This window comes from Nerophis ophidion, linkage group LG06 (assembly GCF_033978795.1).
Source record: "Nerophis ophidion isolate RoL-2023_Sa linkage group LG06, RoL_Noph_v1.0, whole genome shotgun sequence".
Taxonomy (NCBI): domain Eukaryota; kingdom Metazoa; phylum Chordata; class Actinopteri; order Syngnathiformes; family Syngnathidae; genus Nerophis; species Nerophis ophidion.
Window position 1 is genome coordinate 76,813,081 of NC_084616.1, and position 22,500 is coordinate 76,835,580.

Consider the following 22,500-nt stretch of genomic DNA (forward strand, 5'->3'; position numbering starts at 1 on the left):
AGTGGGGACCACCCTTTCTACAGGGTTTATGTTTATGTTAGCTCCATGCAACACACACACACACACACACACACACACACACACACACACACACACACACACACACACACACACACACACTCAGCTGGTGGATGATGTCACTTTAGGCACAACATCCTCGCGTTGTGTTAACAGTACTAATCATTGTCGTACAAAATCGTAATGCAAAAAGTGAAAGTGAAACAGCCAACAGCGTCATTTTGAAGCAAAAACACACAAAGTTCATTGAGGCCTAACAGAAAATAATCTCTGTGTGTGTCAGCTGTTTTAGGAATTAAAGTAACAGTAGAGTGGAATAACAAGTGGCCTCTATATTCATGTTATTACCATATATATTTGATTGAAAACACCAAAAGACTGGGCGGTATAGCTCGGTTGGTAGAGCGGCCTTGCCAGCAACTTGAGGGTTCCAGGTTCGATCCCCGCTTCCGCCATCCTAGTCACTGCCGTTGTGTCCTTGGGCAAGACACTTTACCCACCTGCTCCCAGTGCCACACCCACACTGGTTTAAATGTAACTTAGATATTGGGTTTCACTATGTAAAGCGCTTTGAGTCACTTGAGAAAAAGCGCTATATAAATATAATTCACTTCACTTCAGTGAGTAAATAGTTCTATGGACGTTTTATCACAATTTTTTTTTTTAAACTAAATTTATGTAACTGAATTTTTTTGTGAAGTGAATTATATTTATATAGCACTTTTCTCTAGTGACTCAAAGCGCTTTACATAGTGAAACCCAATATCTAAGTTACATTTCAACCAGTGTGGGTGGCACTGGGAGCAGGTGGGTAAAGTGTCTTGCCCAAGGACACAATGGCAGTTACTAGAATGACGGAAGCGGGAATCGAACCTGCAACCCTCAAGTTGCTGGCACGGCCGCTCTACCAACCGAGCTATGTCACGTTATGCTGACAATTTCATTGAATAACAATTCAGTGTTTTTAAAATTTATTGTAAAAAAAAAATTCAATATTTCTTTAAAATTCAGTGTAAAAAAAAATGTAGTGCTGAAAAAGTTGCTGCTTCAAAATCCAAGACTCACTTTTGTATCAGAACCAGCCAATAAGGTGTCAAGATTAAAGTCTTGACGTCACGGATTGTAGCGGACATTTTGATCCAGCACCGATCACAGCTATAAGTCGTCTGCTATAATCGCATAATTACACAGTATTCTGGACATCTGTGTTGCTGAATCTTTTGCAATTTGTTCAATTAATAATGGAGACGTCAAAGAAGAAAGATGTAAGTGGGAAGCTCTGTATTGCGGCCGCCTTTAGCAACACAAACACAGCCGGTGTTTCCTTGTTTACATTCCCGAAAGATGACGGTGAAGCTTTACTATGGAACAGAGCGGTCAAGCGAACATGGTTCCCTACCACAAGTCAACCGGCAGGTTTCGGTGAGAGAACGGTGGTAATAAGTCGACTATTACCATGGACATGAGCGTAGAGCTTGCGTCGTTCCTCCTGCAGCTGCGGACTCTCTTGCCTCCTCCCACACCGATGCTGGCTTTTCAACTTTGCGCCTACAACAATCCGGATGGTTGTTTTATTCTTTGGTCCGGGGGACACGACGGGCACAGTTTCCAAAAATGATTTGAAATGTGGACTCGGTCAGGCCACAGAACACTTTTCCACTTTGCAGCAGTCCATTTTAGATGAGCTCGGGCGCAGCAAAGCCGGCGGCGTTTCTGGGTGTTGTTGATAAATGGCTTTCGCTTTGCATTGTAGAGTTGTGACTTGCACTTACAGATGTAGCAGCGAACTGTAGTTACAGACAGTGGTTTACTTAAGTGTTCCTGAGCCCATGTGGTGATATCCTTTACACACAGACTTCGCTTTTTGATGCAGTACCGCCTGAGGGATCGAAGGTCCATAATACCATCGCTTATGTTCAGTGATTTCTCCAGACTCTCTGAACCTTTTGATGATATTACGGACCTGAGATGGTGAAATCCTGAAATCCCTTGCAATAGCTGGTTGAGAAATGTTATTCCTAAACTGTTCGAAACGTATTTGTTGACAAAGCGGTGACCATTGCCCCGTCCTTGTTTGTGAATGACTGAGCATTTCATGGAAGCTGCTTTTATACCCAATCATGGCACCCACCTGTTCCCAATTAGCCTGTTCACCTGTGGGATGTTCCAAATAAGTGGCATTTCTGGGTGTTGTTGATGAATGGCTTTCGTTTTGCAATTGTAGAGTCTTGACTTGCACTTACAGATGTAGCAGCGAACTGTAGTTACAGACAGTGGTTTACTTAAGTGTTCCTGAGCCCATGTGGTGATATCCTTTACACACCGACGTCGCTTTTTGATGCAGTACCGCCCGAGGGATCGAAGGTCCATAATATCATCGCTTATGTTCAGTGATTTCTCCAGACTCTCTGAACCTTTTGATGATATTACGGACCTGAGATGGTGAAATCCTGAAATTCCTTGCAATAGCTGGTTGAGAAATGTTGTTCCTAAACTGTTCGAAACGTATTTGTTGACAAAGCCGTGACCTTTGCCCCGTCCTTGTTTGTGAATGACTGAGCATTTCATGGAAGCTGCTTCTATACCCAATCATGGCACCCATCTATTCCCAATTCGCCTGTCCACCTGTGGGATGTTCCAAATAAGTGGCGTTTCTGGGTGTTGTTGATGAATGGCTTCCGCTTTGCAATTGTAGAGTCTTGACTTGCACTTACAGATGTAGCAGCGAACTGTAGTTAGAGACAGTGGTTTACTTAAGTGTTCCTGAGCCCATGTGGTGATATCCTTTACACACCGACGTCGCTTTTTGATGCAGTACCGCCTGAGGGATCGAAGCTCCATAATACCATCGCTTATGTTCAGTGATTTCTCCAGACTCTCTGAACCTTTTGATGATATTACGGACCTGAGATGGTGAAATCCTGAAATCCCTTGCAATAGCTGGTTGAGAAATGTTATTCCTAAACTGTTCGAAACGTATTTGTTGACAAAGCGGTGACCTTCGCCCCGTCCTTGTTTGTGAATGACTGAGCATTTCATGGAAGCTGCTTTTATACCCAATCATGGCACCCACCTGTTCCCAATTAGCCTGTTCACCTGTGGGATGTTCCAAATAAGTGGCGTTTCTGGGTGTTGTTGATGAATGGCTTTCGCTTTGCAATTGTAGAGTCTTGACTTGCACTTACAGATGTAGCAGCGAACTGTAGTTACAGACGGTGGTTTACTTAAGTGTTCCTGAGCCCATGTGGTGATATCCTTTACACACCGATGTCGCTTTTTGATGCAGTACCGCCCGAGGGATCGAAGGTCCATAATATCATCGCTTATGTTCAGTGATTTCTCCAGATTCTCTGAACCTTTTGATGATATTACGGACCTGAGATGGTGAAATCCTGAAATCCCTTGCAATAGCTGGTTGAGAAATGTTGTTCCTAAACTGTTCGAAACGTATTTGTTGACAAAGCGGTGACCTTTGCCCCGTCCTTGTTTGTGAATGACTGAGCATTTCATGGAAGCTGCTTTTATACCCAATCATGGCACCCACCTGTTCCCAATTAGCCTGTTCACCTGTGGGATGTTCCAAATAAGTGGCGTTTCTGGGTGTTGTTGATGAATGGCTTTCGCTTTGCAATTGTAGAGTCTTGACTTGCACTTACTGATGTAGCAGCGAACTGTAGTTACAGACGGTGGTTTACTTAAGTGTTCCTGAGCCCATGTGGTGATATCCTTTACACACCGATGTCGCTTTTTGATGCAGTACCGCCTGAGGGATCGAAGGTCCATAATATCATCGCTTATGTTCAGTGATTTCTCCAGATTCTCTGAACCTTTTGATGATATTACGGACCTGAGATGGTGAAATCCTGAAATTCCTTGCAATAGCTGGTTGAGAAATGTTGTTCCTAAACTGTTCGAAACGTATTTGTTGACAAAGCGGTGACCTTTGCCCCGTCCTTGTTTGTGAATGACTGAGCATTTCATGGAAGCTGCTTCTTTACCCAATCATGGCACCCACCTGTTCCCAATTAGCCTGTTCACCTGTGGGATGTTCCAAATAAGTGGCGTTTCTGGGTGTTGTTGATGAATGGCTTTCGCTTTGCAATTGTAGAGTCTTGACTTGCACTTACAGATGTAGCAGCGAACTGTAGTTACAGACAGTGGTTTACTTAAGTGTTCCTGAGCCCATGTGGTGATATCCTTTACACACCGATGTCGCTTTTTGATGCAGTACCGCCTGAGGGATCGAAGCTCCATAATATCATTGCTTATGCTCAGTGATTTCTCCAGACTCTCTGAACCTTTTGATGATATTACGGACCTGAGATGGTGAAATCCTGAAATTCCTTGCAATAGCTGGTTGAGAAATGTTGTTCCTAAACTGTTCGAAACGTATTTGTTGACAAAGCGGTGACCTTTGTTTGGGAATGACTGAGCATTTCATGGAAGCTGCTTTTATACCCAATCATGGCACCCACCTGTTCCTAATTAGCCTGTTCACCTGTGGGATGTTCCAAATAAGTGTTTGATGAGCATTCCTCACCTTTCCCGGTCCTTTTTGCCACTAGTGCCAAATTTTTTGAAACATGTCGCAGGCATCCAACTAATATTTTCAAAAAAATATCAAAGTTTTCCTGTTCGAACGTTAAGTATCTTGTCTTTGCAGTTTATTTAATTGAATAGAAGTTGGAAAAGATGAGCAAATCATTGTATTCTGTTTTTATTTACCATTTACTCAAGGTGCCAACTTCACCGGTTTTGGGGTTTTGTATACAAATGTCTCCATGACATCTACAGCCCAGACATCCTCGAAAAGGCCGAGTCACGAAAGCAGGAAACGTGCCACACAAACTTGAGACCTGTTCTGTTCCAAAAAGGTCAAATATGTTTCTACTTCACTTCCCACAAGTCCACAAAAGCTGTAGACCAGGGTTGTCAAACTCAAATACAGAGCGGGCCAACATTTAAAACTGAACAGAGCCACGAACACATTAACCCTTTAATAGGGACCCAAACAAGTTTAGCATTGAATATTGACCAAGCAAGACTTATATAACTTTATAGTGACTTGCAAAATCCAGTTTCAAATAATATTAATTAAAATAGATCAATGGCATATCAAATTAAATAAAAACACAAATTTAAGGCCTTTTTTCGGCGGCGGGTTTGATTTGGGGCGGGGTTTGGTGGTATATTGTTGCGTTAGTGATGCAAGGGGTTCTGGGTATTTGTCCGGTTGTGTTCATAACTTTTATGGACAGAATTTCTAGGCGCAGTCAAGGCGTTGAGGGGTTCCGGTTTGGTGACCGCAGGATTAGGTCTCTGCTTTTTGCAGATGATGTGGTCCTGATGGCTTCATCTGACCGGGATCTTCAGCTCTCACTGGATCGGTTCGCAGCCGAGTGTGAAGCGACCGGAATGAGAATCAGCACCTCCAAGTCCGAGTCCATGGTTCTCGCCCAGAAAAGGGTGGAATGCCATCTCCGGGTTGGGGAGGAGCTCTTTCCCCAGGTGGAGGAGTTCAAGTACCTAGGAGTCTTGTTCACGAGTGAGGGAAGAGTGGATGGTGAGATCGACAGGCGGATCGGTGCGGCGTCTTCAGTAATGCGGACGTTGTACCGATCCGTTGTTGTGAAAAAGGAGCTGAGCCGGAAGGCAAAGCTCTCAATTTACCGGTCGATCTACGTTCCCATCCTCACCTATGGTCATGAGCTTTGGGTCATGACCGAAAGGATAAGATCACGGGTACAAGCGGCCCAAATGAGTTTCCTCTCCCTTAGAGATAGGATGAGAAGCTCTGCCATCCGGGAGGAACTCAAAGTAAAGCCGCTGCTCCTCCACATGGAGAGGAGCCAGATGAGGTGGTTCGGGCATCTGGTCTGGATGCCACCCGAACGCCTCCCTAGGGAGGTGTTTAGGCCACGTCCAACGTCTGGGGAAGACCCAGGACACGTTGGGAAGACTATGTCTCCCGGCTGGCCTGGGAACGCCTCGGGATCCCCCAGCAAGAGCTAGACGAAGTGGCTGGGGAGAGGGAAGTCTGGGCTTCCCTGCTTAGGCTGCTGCCCCCGCGACCCAACCCCGGATAAGCGGAAGATGATGGATGGATGTCATGTTTGTTCTCCTACAGAAAATATCCATCCATCCATCTTCTACCGCTTATTCCCTTTTGGGGTGGCGGGGGGCGCTGGCGCCTATCTCAGCTACAATCGGGCGGAAGGCGGGGTACACCCTGGACAAGTCGCCACCTCATCGCAGGGCCAACACAGATAGACAGACAACATTCACACTCACATTCACACACTAGGGACCATTTAGTGTTGCCAATCAACCTATCCCCAGGTGCATGTCTTTGGAAGTGGGAGGGGCCTATCCCCAGGTGCATGTCTTTGGAGGTGGGAGGAAGCCGGAGTACCCGGAGGGAACCCACGCATTCACGGGGAGAACATGCAAACTCCACACAGAAAGATCCCGAGCCTGGATTTGAACCCAGGACTGCAGGACCTTCGTATTGTGAGGCAGACGCACTAACCCCTCTGCCACCGTGAAGCCCCCTACAGAAAATATATTAAAACAAATATATATATATATATATATATATATATATTTTTTTTTTTAAATAAATATATATATATTTTTTTTTAATTTTTTTATTTATTTTATTTTTTTTTGGTTTTAACTACAGAAAATATATTAAAACAAAAAATATATATTATTTAATCTTTTTCCATTTTCTCTGAAAGAGGTCCAAGGAGCCACTAGGAAGGCGCTTAAGACAGCTCTAGAGCCGCCGGTTGCTGACCCCCGTTCTAGGTCTTATGCCTCTGGCCTAAATCCCAACATGCAAGAAAAAAAGGGCCAAGTTTCAAAGTTTTTTTTCCTCCCCCCGAACAAGCACTTGAGGCGCGTCAACCTTTTATCCTGATGTTTCTCCACTTTATTTTGAGCCGAGTATAATTTGTGAGCGTCTGCATCGCTTTCCCGTCTCGGTTTCAAGCGGTTGCCATGGTCACAGTCAACCTGTGGCAGAAAGTTGGAGAGATTTCAGTCATAAAGCAGACGGCTGAAGCCCGCCCTCCGCCTCTTTTCCCCCGCGGTCCCGGTTTGTTTACACCGGAAGCCGCGTCCAAGGTGGCGCTGGAGGAGCACCGACGTCTGGTCAGCGGACACGGACCTCCCGACATGTTGAGTTACGTAACACGAGGACACCAAAGTGCTTCCTTCCTCCCGTCTAGTCAGACATTATCGGACAGAGAAGGAATGGGCTTGGTATCAAATAAGAATCAGCAGTGACGTTTGGTTCTCCGTCCCCGGTATGAAAGGATTTTTATTTTCAGCATTGTGAATAGGAAAAAAAAAAGAAATCTCATTAGTGCTCTTATGTCCTTACTGATATCTGCCTTCCTGCGTGCGAGTGTGGGTGGAGGTGACGGTGCTGATGTTTGCATGGAAACCAGCCTCCAACTTTGCAGCTCCTTTTTCCTGTTTAGTACCCTGTTTTCCGGTTTATAATTCACAGTTTAAATAGAATCAGTTGATCTGCCGTTTCTTTTCTACCCTGTCCCCTTCTCCCTTGTGGTGGCCATGGCAATAGAGTCGGGATCCAGGGGTGGAACGCTCGCCTATGCATCGGTTGGGGGGATCTCTGTGGTGCTGACTCGTCTTTGCTCGGGATGGTCTACTGCTGGCCCCGCTATGGACTGGACTCTCACTATTATGTTAGATCTGCTATGGACTGGTCTCTCACATTATTATGTTAGATCCACTATGGACTGGACTCTCACTATTATGTTAGATCCACTATGGACTGGACTCTCACTATTATGTTAAATCCACTATGGACTGGACTCTCACTATTATGTTAAATCCACTATGGACTGGACTCTCACTATTATGTTAGATCTGCTATGGACTGGTCTCTCACATTACTATGTTAGATCCACTATGGACTGGACTCTCACTATTATGTTAGATACACTATGGACTGGACTCTCACACTATAGACTGGACTCTCACGTTTATATTAGATCCACTATGGACTGTATTATCACACTTTTATGTTAGATCCACTATGGACTGGACTATCACACTTTTATGTTGGATCCACTATGGACTGGACTATCACTATTATGTGAGATCCACTATGGACTGGACTCTCACTATTATGTTAGATCCACTATGGACTGGACTCTTACTATTATGTTAGATCCACTATGGACTGGACTCTCACTATTATGTTAGATCCACTATGGACTGGACTCTCACTATTATGTTAGATCCACTATGGACTGGACTCTCACAATTATGTTAGATCCACTATGGACTGGATTCTCACTATTATGTTAGGTCCACTATGGACTGGACTCTCACTATTATGTTAGATCCACTATGGACTGGACTCTCACTATTATGTTAGATCCACTATGGACTGGATTCTCACTATTATGTTAGATCCACTATGGACTGGACTCTCACTATTATGTTAGATCCACTAGGGACTGGACTCTCACACTATGGACTGGACATCACAATATGGACTAAACTCTCACATTTATATTAGATCCACTATGGACTGGACAATCACAATATTATGTTAGATCCACTATGGCCTGGACTCTCACTATTATGTTAGATCCACTATGGACTGGATTCTCACTATTATGTTAGATCCACTATGGACTGGACTCTCACTATTATGTTAGATCCACTATGGACTAGACTATCACAATATTATGTTAGATCCACTATGGACTGGATTCTCACTATTATGTTAGATCCACTATGGACTGGACTCTCACAATTATGTTAGATCCACTATGGACTGGATTCTGTCTATTATGTTAGATCCACTATGGACTGGATTCTCTGTATTGTGTTAGATCCACTATGGACTGGATTCTCTGTATTGTGTTAGATCCACTATGGACTGGACTCTCACACTATTATGTTAGATCCACTATGGACTGGACTCTCACTATTATGTTAGATCCACTATGGACTGGATTCTGTCTATTATGTTAGATCCACTATGGACTGGATTCTCTGTATTGTGTTAGATCCACTATGGAATGGACTCTCACAATTATGTTAGATCCACTATGGACTGGATTCTCTGTATTGTGTTAGATCCACTATGGACTGGACTCTCACAATATTATGTTTGATCCACTATGGACTGGACTCTCACACTATTATGTTAGATCCACTATGGACTGGACTCTCACTATTATGTTAGATCCACTATGGACTGGATTCTCACTATTATGTTAGATCCACTATGGACTGGACTCTCCCTATGGACTGGACTCTCACTATTATGTTAGATCCACTATGGACTGGATTCTCACTATTATGTTAGATCCACTATGGACTGGATTCTCACTATTATGTCAGATCCACTATGGACTGGACTCTCACTATTATGTTAGATCCACTATGGACTGGATTCTCACTATTATGTCAGATCCACTATGGAATGGACTCTCACAATTATGTTAGATCCACTATGGACTGGATTCTCTGTATTGTGTTAGATCCACTATGGACTGGACTCTCACACTATTATGTTAGATCCACTATGGCCTGGACTCTCACAATATTATGTTTGATCCACTATGGACTGGACTCTCACACTATTATGTTAGATCCACTATGGACTGGACTCTCACTATTATGTTAGATCCACTATGGACTGGATTCTCACTATTATGTTAGATCCACTATGGACTGGACTCTCCCTATGGACTGGACTCTCACTATTATGTTAGATCCACTATGGACTGGATTCTCACTATTATGTTAGATCCACTATGGACTGGATTCTCACTATTATGTCAGATCCACTATGGACTGGACTCTCACTATTATGTTAGATCCACTATGGACTGGATTCTCACTATTATGTCAGATCCACTATGGACTGGACTCTCACTATTATGTTAGATCCACTATGGACTGGACTGGACTCTCACTATTATGTTAGATCCACTATGGACTGGACTCTCACACTATTATGTTAGATCCACTATGGACTGGACTCTCACTATTATGTTAGATCCACTATGGACTGGACTCTCACTATTATGTTAGATCCACTATGGACTGGACTCTCACTATTATGTTAGATCCACTATGGACTGGACTCTCACTATTATGTTAGATCCACTATGGACTGGACTCTCACTATTATGTTAGATCCACTATGGCAGTGGTTCTTAACCTCGTTGGAGGTACCGAACCCCAGTTGTTTCAGATGCGCATTCACCGATCCCTTCTTTAGTGAAAAATAAATGCCACGTTTTGAGAGCTGCCTGGCACGTGACGTCAGGTCCAGTTGGAGACCAGAAGGCGGGCTCACATTACACCAGTTTTACAATCTCAAAATTGGCTCGATTTTAAGGGTCTTCTTATGGTATAGAAAGCTTTTTTTACTGTTCAGAGTCAAGTAAAATCAAACGGTGCCACGTTTCCTGGGCTGCCTGGCACGTGACGTCAGGTCCAGTTGGAGACCAGAAGGCGGGCTCACATTACACCAGTTTTAAAATCTTATAATTGTCTCGATTTTAAGGGTCTTCTTATGGTATAGAAAGCTTTTTTTACTGTTCAGAGTCAAGTAAAATCAAACGGTGCCACGTTTCCTGGGCTGCCTGGCACGTGACATCAGGTCCGGTTGGAGACCAGAAGGCGGGCTCACATTAGACCAGTTTTAACATTTCTAAAGTGGCTCGATTTTAAGGGTCTTCTTATGGTATAGAAATGTTTTTTTTACGGTCCCGAGTCACGTAAAATCCAACGGTGCCACATTTCCATAGCTGCCTTGCACGGAAAGTCAGGTCTGGTTGGAGACCAGAAGGCGGGCTCACATTACATCAGTGTTAAAATCTCAAAATTGGCTCGATTTTAAGTGTCTTCTTATGGCATAGAAATGTTTTTTTCACGGTTCCGACTCACGTAAAATCAAATTTGACCACATTTCGATAGCTGCCTGGCACGTGACGTCAGGTACGGTTTTAGACCAGAAGGCGGGCTCACATTACACCAGTTTCAACATTTCTAAATTGGCTCGATTTTAAGGGTCTTCTTATGGTATAGAAATGTTTTTTTTTAACGGTTCCGAGTCATGTAAAATCCAACGGTGCCACATTTCCATAGCTGCCTCGCACGGAAAGCCAGGTCTGGTTGGAGACCAGAAGGCGGGCTCACATTACAACAGTGTTAAAATCTCAAAATTGACTCGATTTTAAGGGTCTTCTTATGGTATAGAAATTATTTTTTTCACTGTTCCGACTCACGTAAAATCAAATTTGACCACATTTCGATAGCTGCCTGGCATGTGACGTCAGGTCTGGTTGGAGACCCGAAGGCGTGCTCACATCACACCAGTTTTAAAATGTCTTTATTGGCTCGATTTTAAGGGTCTTCTTATGGTATAGAAATGTTTTTTTTTTACGGTTCCGAGTCATGTAAAATCCAACGGTGCCACATTTCCATAGCTGCCTCGCACGGAAAGTCAGGTCCGGTTGGAGACCAGAAGGCGGGCTCACATTACAACAGTGTTAAAATCTCAAAATTGACTCGATTTTAAGGGTCTTCTTATGGTATAGAAATGATTTTTTTCACGGTTCCGACTCACGTAAAATCCAATTTGACCACATTTCCATAGCTGCCTGGCATGTGACGTCAGGTCTGGTTGGAGACCCGAAGGCGTGCTCACATCACACCAGTTTTAAAATGTCTTTATTGGCTCGATTTTAAGGGTCTTCTTATGGTATAGAAATGTTTTTTTTTTACGGTTCCGAGTCATGTAAAATCCAACGGTGCCACATTTCCATAGCTGCCTCGCTCGGAAAGTCAGGTCCGGTTGGAGACCAGAAGGCGGGCTCACATTACATCAGTGTTAAAATCTCAAAATTGGCTCGATTTTAAGGGTCTTCTTATGGTATAGAAATGATTTTTTTCACGGTTCCGACTCACGTAAAATCAAATTTGACCACATTTCGATAGCTGCCTGGCATGTGACGTCAGGTCTGGTTGGAGACCCGAAGGCGTGCTCACATCACACCAGTTTTAAAATGTCTTTATTGGCTCGATTTTAAGGGTCTTCTTATGCTATAGAAATGTTTTTTTTACGGTTCCAAGTCACGTAAAATCAAACTGTGCCACATTTCCATAGCTGCCTGGCACGTGAAGTCAGGTCCAGTTGGAGACCAGAAGGCACGCTCACATTACACCAGTTTTAAAATCTTCTAATTGTCTCGATTTTAAGGGTCTTCTTATGGTATAGAAATGTTTTTTTACGGTTCCGAGTCACGTAAAATAAAACTGTGCCACATTTCCCTAGCTGCCTGGCACGTAACGTCAGGTCCAGTTGGAGACCAGAAGGCGGGCTCACATTACACCAGTTTCAACATTTCTAAATTGGCTCAATTTTAAGGGTCTTCTTATGGTATAGAAATGTTTTTTTTTACGGTTCCGAGTCATGTAAAATCCAACGGTGCCACATTTCCATAGCTGCCTCGCACGGAAAGTCAGGTCCGGTTGGAGACCAGAAGGCGGGCTCACATTACACCAGTTTTAAAATCTTCTAATTGTCTCGATTTTAAGGGTCTTCTTATGGTATAGAAATGTTTTTTTACGGTTCCGAGTCACGTAAAATAAAACTGTGCCACATTTCCCTAGCTGCCTGGCACGTAACGTCAGGTCCAGTTGGAGACCAGAAGGCGGGCTCACATTACACCAGTTTCAACATTTCTAAATTGGCTCAATTTTAAGGGTCTTCTTATGGTATAGAAATGTTTTTTTTTACGGTTCCGAGTCATGTAAAATCCAACGGTGCCACATTTCCATAGCTGCCTCGCACGGAAAGTCAGGTCCGGTTGGAGACCAGAAGGCGGGCTCACATTACACCAGTTTTAAAATTTCTATATTGGCTCGATTTTAAGGGTCTTCTTATGGTATTGAAATGTTTTTTTTTACGGTTCTGGGTCACTTAAAATCCAATGGTGCCACATTTCCATAGCTGCCTGGCACGTGACATTGGGTCCGGTTGGAGACCAGAAGGCAGGCTCACAATACACCAGTTTTAAAATCTCAAAATTGACTCGATTTTAAGGGTCTTATTTTGGTATTGAAATGTTTTTTTACGGTTCTGGGTCACTTAAAATCAAACCCTGCCTCACACGTGAAGTCAGGTCCGGTTGGAGACCAGAAGGCTGGCTCACATTACACCAGTTTTAAAATTTCTAAATTGGCTCGATTCAGAAGGCTGGCTCACATTACACCAGTTTTAAAATTTCTAAATTGGCTCGATTTTAAGGGTCTTCTTGTAGTATAGAATTTTTTTTTTACGGTTCCGAGTCACGTAAATCAAACGGTGCCAGTCTTTGCAGTCCATCCAATTGAATAAAAGTTGAAAAGGATTTGCAAATCATTGTTTTTTGTTTTGATTTACCATTTACACATCATGCCAACTTGACTGGTTTTAGGGTGTGTACATTGAGGTCAATATTTGATGTATTTATCGTTGTTCGGATGCCTTCCGCTGTTTGAACATGCTTTCCGAGCGCAGCTCTATACTGTATTTAGAACACCGACGATTTCCCGCGGCCCCAAGCGCATGCAAACAATGGTTCATGCGTCGCCATAGTTACCACAGCCACAGGGGGAGGTGAGGGGGTGGAATCTGGTGGCGTGTGATGTCTTCGGGTCATTTGCATTAATCAATTCGGCATTCATTTCCATCCAGTGGAAAAAAATATGTATATAAATAATAAAAAAAATGCGCCGCCGAGCATCTTTTCATGTGGACTGAAGAAGTATTATGGGCTGTTTTGTATGTCGTTGGTACTTTGAGTCATCTTTTAAAGTGATGTTTTTTTGTGTGTGTTCTTCTAGGTTGGATCTTTTCAAAGCTCAGTGAGTCGCACTACAATATTCTTCCAACACGTGAAGATGTCGTCGCCCAATTAAGGCATTCAAGGAAGACTTTTTGTCGCTTTTGGAAAGTTTTTTTTTTTTTTGGATCGTGTGTGGCATTCAAAAGTTCAACCCGAGGCGTACATTCAAGTCACGGGAAGGAGGAAGGACGGAGAGAAGCCGTGATGGGCGGACGGCCGAGCTTCTGCGAAACACCAACATGGGGATGAATAAAACATTTGCATAGGAGGAGTCGTGACATCTGCCTCAAGAGTGAGTTCCACACTTCACGTATTCCTTCTAGTCACCTTCATCCCTTCTTCTCTCCTCTACTTGCTGCCTCGCACTTTGCTTGATGACCTCCGCCAAGCTCCTTCATCCACTGGAGGGGGTCGGCAACCCAAAATGTTGAAAGAGCCATATTGGACCAAAAATACAAAAACGAATCCGTCTGGAGCCGCAAAAAATTAAGTCATATTACATACAGATAGTGTGTCATGAGATCTAAATTGAATTATGAGGATTTAAAGGAAACTAAATGAGCTCAAATATAGCTACAAATGAGGCATAGTGATGCAATATGTACATATAGCTAGCCTAAATAGCATGTTAGCATCGATTAGCTTGCAGTCTGATTAGCACACTCCACATAAGTCAATAACATCAACAAAACTCACCTTTGTGCATTCATCAATCAATCAATCAATGTTTACTTATATAGCCCTAAATCACTAGTGTCTCAAAGGGCTGCACAAACCACTACGACATCCTCGGTAGGCCCACATAAGGGCAAGGAAAACTCACACCCAGTGGGACGTCGGTGACAATGATGACTATGAGAACCTTGGAGAGGAGGAAAGCAATGGATGTCGAGCGGGTCTAACATGATACTGTGAAAGTTCAATCCATAATGGATCCAACACAGCCGCGAGAGTCCAGTCCAAAGCGGATCCGACACAGCAGCGAGAGTCCCGTTCATAGCGGAGCCAGCAGGAAACCATCCCAAGCGGAGGCGGATCAGCAGCGCAGAGATGTCCCCAGCCAATACACAGGCAAGCAGTACATGGCTACTGGATCGGACCGGACCCCCTCCACAAGGGAGAGTGGGACATAGGAGAAAAAGAAAAGAAATGGCAGATCAACTGGTCTAAAAAGGGAGTCTATTTAAAGGCTAGAGTATACAAATGAGTTTTAAGGTGAGACTTAAATGCTTCTACTGAGGTGGCATCTCGAACTGTTACCGGGAGGGCATTCCAGAGTACTGGAGCCCGAAATGAAAACGCTCTATAGCCCGCAGACTTTTTTTGGGCTTTGGGAATCACTAATAAGCCGGAGTCCTTTGAAGGCAGATTTCTTGCCGGGACATATGGTACAATACAATCGTCAAGATAGGATGGAGCTAGACCGTGTAGTACTTTATACGTAAGTAGTAAAACCTTAAAGTCACATCTTAAGTGCACAGGAAGCCAGTGCAGGTGAGCCAGTATAGGTATATATGTATGTATATATGTATATAAAGGTATATACAGTATAGGTATATATGTATGTATATATGTATATAAAAGGTATATACAGTATAGGTATATATGTATGTATATATGTATATAAAGGTATATACAGTATAGGTATATATGTATGTATATATGTATATAAAGGTATATACAGTATAGGTATATATGTATGTATATATGTATATAAAGGTATATACAGTATAGGTATATATGTATGTATATATGTATATAAAGGTATATACAGTATAGGTATATATGTATGTATATATGTATATAAAGGTATATACAGTATAGGTATATATGTATGTATATATGTATATAAAGGTATATACAGTATAGGTATATATGTATGTATATATGTATATAAAGGTATATACAGTACAGGCGTAATGTGATCAAACTTTCTTGTTCTTGTCAAAAGTCTAGCAGCCGCATTTTGTACCAACTGTAATCTTTTAATGCTAGACATGGTCAGACCCGAAAATAATACGTTACAGTAATCGAGGCGAGACGTAACAAACGCATGGATAATGATCTCGGCGTCCTTAGTGGACAAAATGGAGCAAATTTTAGCGATATTACGGAGATGAAAGAAGGCCGTTTTAGTAACGCTTTTAATGTGTGACTCAAAGGAGAGAGTTGGGTGGAAGATAATACCCAGATTCTTTACCGTGTCGCCTTGTTTAATTATTTGGTTGTCAAATGTTAAAGTTGTATTATTAAATAGAGGTCGGTGTCTAGCAGGACCGATAATCAGCATTTCCGTTTTTTTGGCGTTAAGTTGCAAAAAATTAGCGGACATCCATTGTTTAATTTCATTAAGACACGCCTCCAGCTGACTACAATCCGGCGTGTTGGTCAGCTTTAGGGGCATGTAGAGTTGGGTGTCATCAGCATAACAGTGAAAGCTAACACCGTATTTGCGTATGATGTCACCTAGCGGCAGCATGTAGATGCTGAAGAGTGCAGCATCTACATTTTGGTACCGGTACTAATATATTGGTATCGGGACAACCCTACTTTGTACTGTGATAAAGAAAACAAGCAGGATTCATGAGTTCATGGAGGATTTTTTTTCACACTCCTGGTTTGCTTGCGGGGCTTCACGGTGGCAGAGGGGTTAGTGCGTCTGCCTCACAATACGAAGGTCCTGCAGTCCTGGGTTCAAATCCAGGCTCGGGATCTTTCTGTGTGGAGTTTGCATGTTCTCCCCGTGAATGCGTGGGTTCCCTCCGGGTACTCCGGCTTCCTCCCGCTTCCAAAGACATGCACCTGGGGATAGGTTGATTGGCAACACTAAATTGGCCCTAGTGTGTGAATGTTGTCTGTCTATCTGTGTTGGCCCTGCGATGAGGTGGCGACTTGTCCAGGGTGTACCCCGCCTTCCGCCCGATTGTAGCTGAGATAGGCGCCAGCGCCCCCCGCGACCCTGAAAGGGAATAAGCGGTAGAAAATGGATGGATGGATGGGTTTGCTTGCATCGGGGCCAAGTGAAGCAGTCATCTACCAAAAGTTAAAGTAGCAATAATTGTCACACACACACACTAGGTGTGGCGAAATTATTCTTTGCTTTTGACCCGTCACCCTTGATCACCCCCGGGAGGTGAGGGGAGCAGTGAGCAGCAGTGGTGGCCGCGCCCGGGACTCATTTATGGTGATTTAACCCCCAATTCCAACCCTTGATGCTGAGTGCCAAGCAGGGAGGTTTTTATAGTCTTTGGTGTGACTCGGCCGGGGTTTGAACTCGCGACCTACCGATCTCAGGGCGGGCAGTCTAACCACGAGGCCACTGAGTAGGGCCAGAATTTGCCTTTCTTTTTTTTCTTGTTCCACCTGTGTCACACTCCCTTCCGTCCCCAGCCTGGTGTGTGATGCTGTGTCCCCTCCTCTCGCTCCCGGAGACATGCCCGTGCAGGAGATGGAGGTGAGTCCTGTCAAGTCCCTCTACTGGGAGCAGTTCCCCCCCATGTCCCAGCGCAGAGTCTACTGCACCCCCGTCTACCAGGAGGGACTGCTCTACGTGCTGGGGGGCTGCAGCGAGACCGGGGCGCCCCAGGACAGCGTGGAGGTCTTGGACGTGGAGAGCCAGACGTGGAGCCAGCTGGCTCCGCTGCCCACAGCCAGGGCCGGGGCCGCCGCCGTGGCCTTGGGGGGCCAGGTGATGGTGTTGGGGGGCATGAATCAGCAGCAGACCCCCTTGGCGTCAGTGGAAATTTATCACCCGGATGAGGGCAAGTGGGAGCCGAAGGCCAGTCTGGGGCAGCCGTCCATGGGCGTCACCACCGTGCAGAAAGGTAAGAAAAACCTTATTTGGGAAGAAAATGCGTGGGAATTCGTTATTGTCTGTATTTTCCGGTCCACTTTTTGTATTGACACACTTGGGCGGGAAATCAGTCTCACATGGTTGAGGAATGTCTCAAACCCTTTTTTTTTGTTGGTCTAGTAAAAACAAACAAATACAAACATTTATAAATAATCCAAAAAGAAAGTGAAAGCGTCATTTGCCATCACATTTTATGTGCCCATAAAATAAAACTATTTATTGCTATACTTTTGTCAGGTTCAAACACTGGTGACATCGATTAAACAGGACAAGAAGCAAGGAATCCAACAGAGACAGAATTCAATTCGGCTCAATGAGGAGAAACGTGTACATCTGTATCCTTGTACGGTGTCATCACGCCCCACCCAAAAATTGCACGCCTCCATCTTTTATTTGGACTTTCCCTGACCACATGGCAACAGCTGCTTTCAAAGGGGCGGGGGTCGTAAACATCCCTTGCCTTTGATTACAAAACAGTTCTAAAGAAAAGGTTGGTTAAGGTTTGCAAGAGGAGTGCTGGCAAACGGACACCAGGGGGAGTATGTTCAATAATTTATTACATATAGCAGGGGTCGGGAACCTTTTTGGCTGAGAGAGCCATTTCAGCCAAATATTTTAAAATGTATTTCCGTGAGAGCCATATACTATTTTTTTAACACTGAATACAACAAAATGTCTGCATTATTAAGTAAGACCAACATTTATAGGGTATGATATGTCGAGAACTCGCATGGCAGCAGTAGTAGCGACCCCAAGATGCAGGAACCAGGAGAGCGAAAAGCAGGTAAGATGCTTTTAATGTCACCAACAGAGGAGAATGAAGCAGTCTTGCATGTACAGTTCTAAACAATAGTCAATCTTCGAGTGCTGAGGAACGCGCAAGACAAGCATAAACAGAAACATGCTGATTGGCAGCAGGTGCGGGGAAAAAAAACACAGCGGTACAAGCAGGAAATGGAAACAAAATAAGAACACTAATGGGAAGTAAATTACTTATTGCATATATATTGTTTTACTTACCGGATTCGGACTGCAGTGCAGTCACCGAGGTGCCAGGCTGGGCGTCGGAGCCAGAGGTAGAGGCAGAGGAGGACTGTTAGGGCAGCGCGTCGAAGACGGGACACGCATTTATTTGTACTCCATGAACTCGGAGTTGCTTCATCATGTTCGACGTGCACCCTCCTAAGCACGAAACAGTCCTGTCGCACGTCTTACATTTCGCCGATATTTCATTTTTTTTCGTCAAATAAAGCCACACTTTCGACCGCCGACGCCCGCTATCCATGCTTGACTGACTCGCTCGGCTACATAGCCTCGGCTATGCTAACACTTCCGGCGGTGGGCGTTTCTTCGTTGGTGTTCAGCGGCTTCTTCTTCCGGTCGGCGGACTGGGTATCGAAACTAGGAATCGAAATTTAAACTTTTGAACGATTCCGGGAGAATTGGAAAGTTAGTCCCGGTTCCAATCGATACTCGATACCAAACCCTAATTTTCTACACTGCAAAAACTGAAATCTAAGTAAGATGAAATATCTCAAATAAGGGTGATATTTGCTTATTTTCTGTCTGGTAAGATAATTCTTCTCACTAAGCAGATTTTATGTTAGAGTATTTTACTTGTTTTAAGGGTTTAGGTCCTAAATGATCTCAGTAAGATACTACAGCTTGTTTCCGACATTTTATGACCTATTTTGAGTAAAATATGCTTGAAACTATTTTTGTCCAAGTGTCCAAAACACACCCAGCAATGGTGCACTGGAAGGTGGGGAAGAAGAGGGGGAAAAGGCGGCCAAAGTGTTCAAAAGTCCCAATTGTGTCCAAAATACCTCCCCAGGATTCCAGTCCCACGAGTCCCGCCGCCAGCCACACAAGTCCTGGGATGCAAAAAATGTCCAAAACGCACCCAGTAATGTCCCACGGGAAAGTAGGGGGGAAAAATGAGAAAAGTCGGCAAAAGTCCCCCAAAATTTTCTAAATACCTACCCAGGTTCGAGTCCCAACCGGGTTCGAGTTTGAGTTTGAGTGCACACTCGAACCCGGGTGGGACTTTTGAACATTTCCCCGACTTTTGTCACTTTTGTCCCCATCTTCCCGTGGGACTTTGCTGGGTGCGTTTTGGACATTTTGGGCATCCTGGCCGGCGGCGGAACTTGTGGGACTCGAACCTGTGTAGGTATTTTGAACATTTTTGGGACTTTTGCTGACTTTTCCAACTTTCATCCCGTCTCCCCATGGGACTCGGTTGGGTGTGTTATGAACATTTAGGGCATCCCGGGACTTGTGCGGCCATACATAAGATTTTATGTTAGAGTGTTTTACTTGTTTTAAGTGTTTAGGTCTTAAATGATCTCAGTAAGATATTACAGCTTGTAGCTGAGATTTTATGACCTATTTTGAGTAAAATATGCTTGAAACTATTTTTGTCCAAGTGTCCAAAACACACCCAGCAATGGTGCACTGGAAGGCGGGGAAAAAGAGGGGGAAAAGGCGGCCAAAATGTTCAAAAGTCCCAATTGTGTCCTAAATACCTCCCCAGGATTCCAGTCCCACGAGTCCCGCCGCCGGCCACACAAGTCCTGGGATACAAAAAATGTCCAAAACGCACCCAGCAAAGTCCCACGGGAAAGTAGGGGGGAAAAAATGAGAAAAGTCGGCAAAAGTCCCCCAAAATGTTCTAAATACCTACCCAGGTTCGAGTCCCAACCGGGTTCGAGTTTGAGTTTGAGTGCACACTCGAACCCAGGTGGGACTTTTGAACATTTCCCCGACTTTTGTCACTTTTGTCCCCACCTTCGTGTGGGACTCTGCTGGGCGCGTTTTGGACATTTTGGGCATCCTGGCCGGCGGCGGAACTTGTGGGACTCGAACCTGTGTAGGTATTTTGAACATTTTTGGGACTTTTGCTGACTTTTCCAACTTTCATCCCGTCTCCCCATGGGACTCGACTGGGTGTGTTATGAACATTTAGGGCATCCCGGGACTTGTGCGGCCATACATAAGATTTTATGTTAGAGTGTTTTACTTGTTTTAAGTGTTTAGGTCTTAAATGATCTCAGTAAGATATTACAGCTTGTAGCTGAGATTTTATGACCTATTTTGAGTAAAATATGCTTGAAACTATTTTTGTCCAAGTGTCCAAAACACACCCAGCAATGGTGCACTGGAAGGCCGGGAAGAAGAGGGGGAAAAGGCGGCCTAAATGTTCAAAAGTCCCAATTGTGTCCTAAATACCTCCCCAGGATTCCAGTCCCACGAGTCCCGCCGCCGGCCACACAAGTCCTGGGAGACAAAAAATGTCCAAAACGCACCCAGCAAAGTCCCACGGGAAGTAGGGTGAAAAAATGAGAAAAGTCGGCAAAAGTCCCCCAAAATTTTCTAAAAACCTACCCAGGTTCGAGTCCCAACCGGGTTCGAGTTTGAGTTTGAGTGCACACTCGAACCCGGGTGGGACTTTTGAACATTTCCCCGACTTTTCTCACTTTTCTCCTCACCTTCCCGTGGGACTTTGCTGGGCGCGTTTTGGACATTTTGGGCATCCTGGCCGGCGGCGGAACTTGTGGGACTCGAACCTGTGTAGGTATTTTGAACATTTTTGTGAACTTTTGCTGACTTTTCCAACTTTCATCCAGTCTCCCCATGGGACTCGGCTGGGTGTGTTATGAACATTTAGGGCATCCCGGGACTTGGGCGGCCATACATAGGATTTTATGTTGGAGTGTTTTACTTGTTTTAAGTGTTTAGGTCCCAAATGATCTCAGTAAGATATTACAGCTTGTAGCTGAAATTTTATGACCTATTTTGAGTAAAATATGCTTGAAACTATTTTTGTCCAAGTGTCCAAAACACACCCAGCAATGGTGCACTGGAAGGCGGGGAAGAAGAGGGGGAAAAGGCGGCCAAAGTGTTCAAAAGTCCCAATTGTGTCCAAAATACCTCCCCAGGATTCCAGTCCCACGAGTCCCGCCGCCGGCCACACAAGTCCTGGGATACAAAAAATGTCCAAAACGCACCCAGCAAAGTCCCACGGGAAGTAGGGGGGAAAAAATGAGAAAAGTCGGCAAAAGTCCCCCAAAATGTTCTAAATACCTACCCAGGTTCGAGTCCCAACCGGGTTCGAGTTTGAGTTTGAGTGCACACTCGAACCCGGGTGGGACTTTTGAACATTTCTCCGACTTTTGTCACTTTCCTCCCCAACTTCCCGTGGGACTTTGCTGGGCGCGTTTTGGACATTTTGGGCATCCTGGCCGGCGGCGGAACTTGTGGGACTCGAACCTGTGTAGGTATTTTGAACATTTTTGGGAACTTTTGCTGACTTTTCCAACTTTCATCCCGTCTCCCCATGGGACTCGGCTGGGTGTGTTATGAACATTTAGGGCATCCCGGGACTTGTGCGGCCATACATAAGATTTTATGTTAGAGTGTTTTACTTGTTTTAAGTGTTTAGGTCCTAAATGATCTCAGTAAGATATTACAGCTTGTAGCTGAGATTTGATGACCTATATTGAGTAAAACATGCTTGAAGCGAGACTATCAAATGTTGCAAAGCTGTGTCATCAACACTCACAAGTATAAAACTACTTTTTAAAGTAAGAATTTCTTATTTCAAGAATGTAAAACAAAATCATGACTTTGACACAATTGTTTCTCATATTAAAACAGATGACAGCCAAATAGACTTTGCCGTTTTTTTTTCAATGAAACAATAGAAAGTACGTACTCGTATACTGTAGTAGTACA

At 44.1% G+C, this 22,500-nt stretch overlaps 1 protein-coding gene across 1 annotated transcript in view; it reads left to right on the forward strand.

The window, feature by feature from the left end:
* LOC133555259 (kelch domain-containing protein 8B-like) overlaps window positions 1-22,500 on the forward strand; it is a 256,404-nt gene that overhangs the window by 48,093 nt on the left and 185,811 nt on the right. The window contains exons 2-3 of the mRNA XM_061904885.1: window positions 13,909-14,202; window positions 17,301-17,734. Of these exons, the coding sequence (XP_061760869.1) occupies window positions 17,344-17,734 (391 nt within the window). The 5' untranslated portion in view covers window positions 13,909-14,202; window positions 17,301-17,343. The remainder of the gene's footprint in view (window positions 1-13,908; window positions 14,203-17,300; window positions 17,735-22,500) is intronic.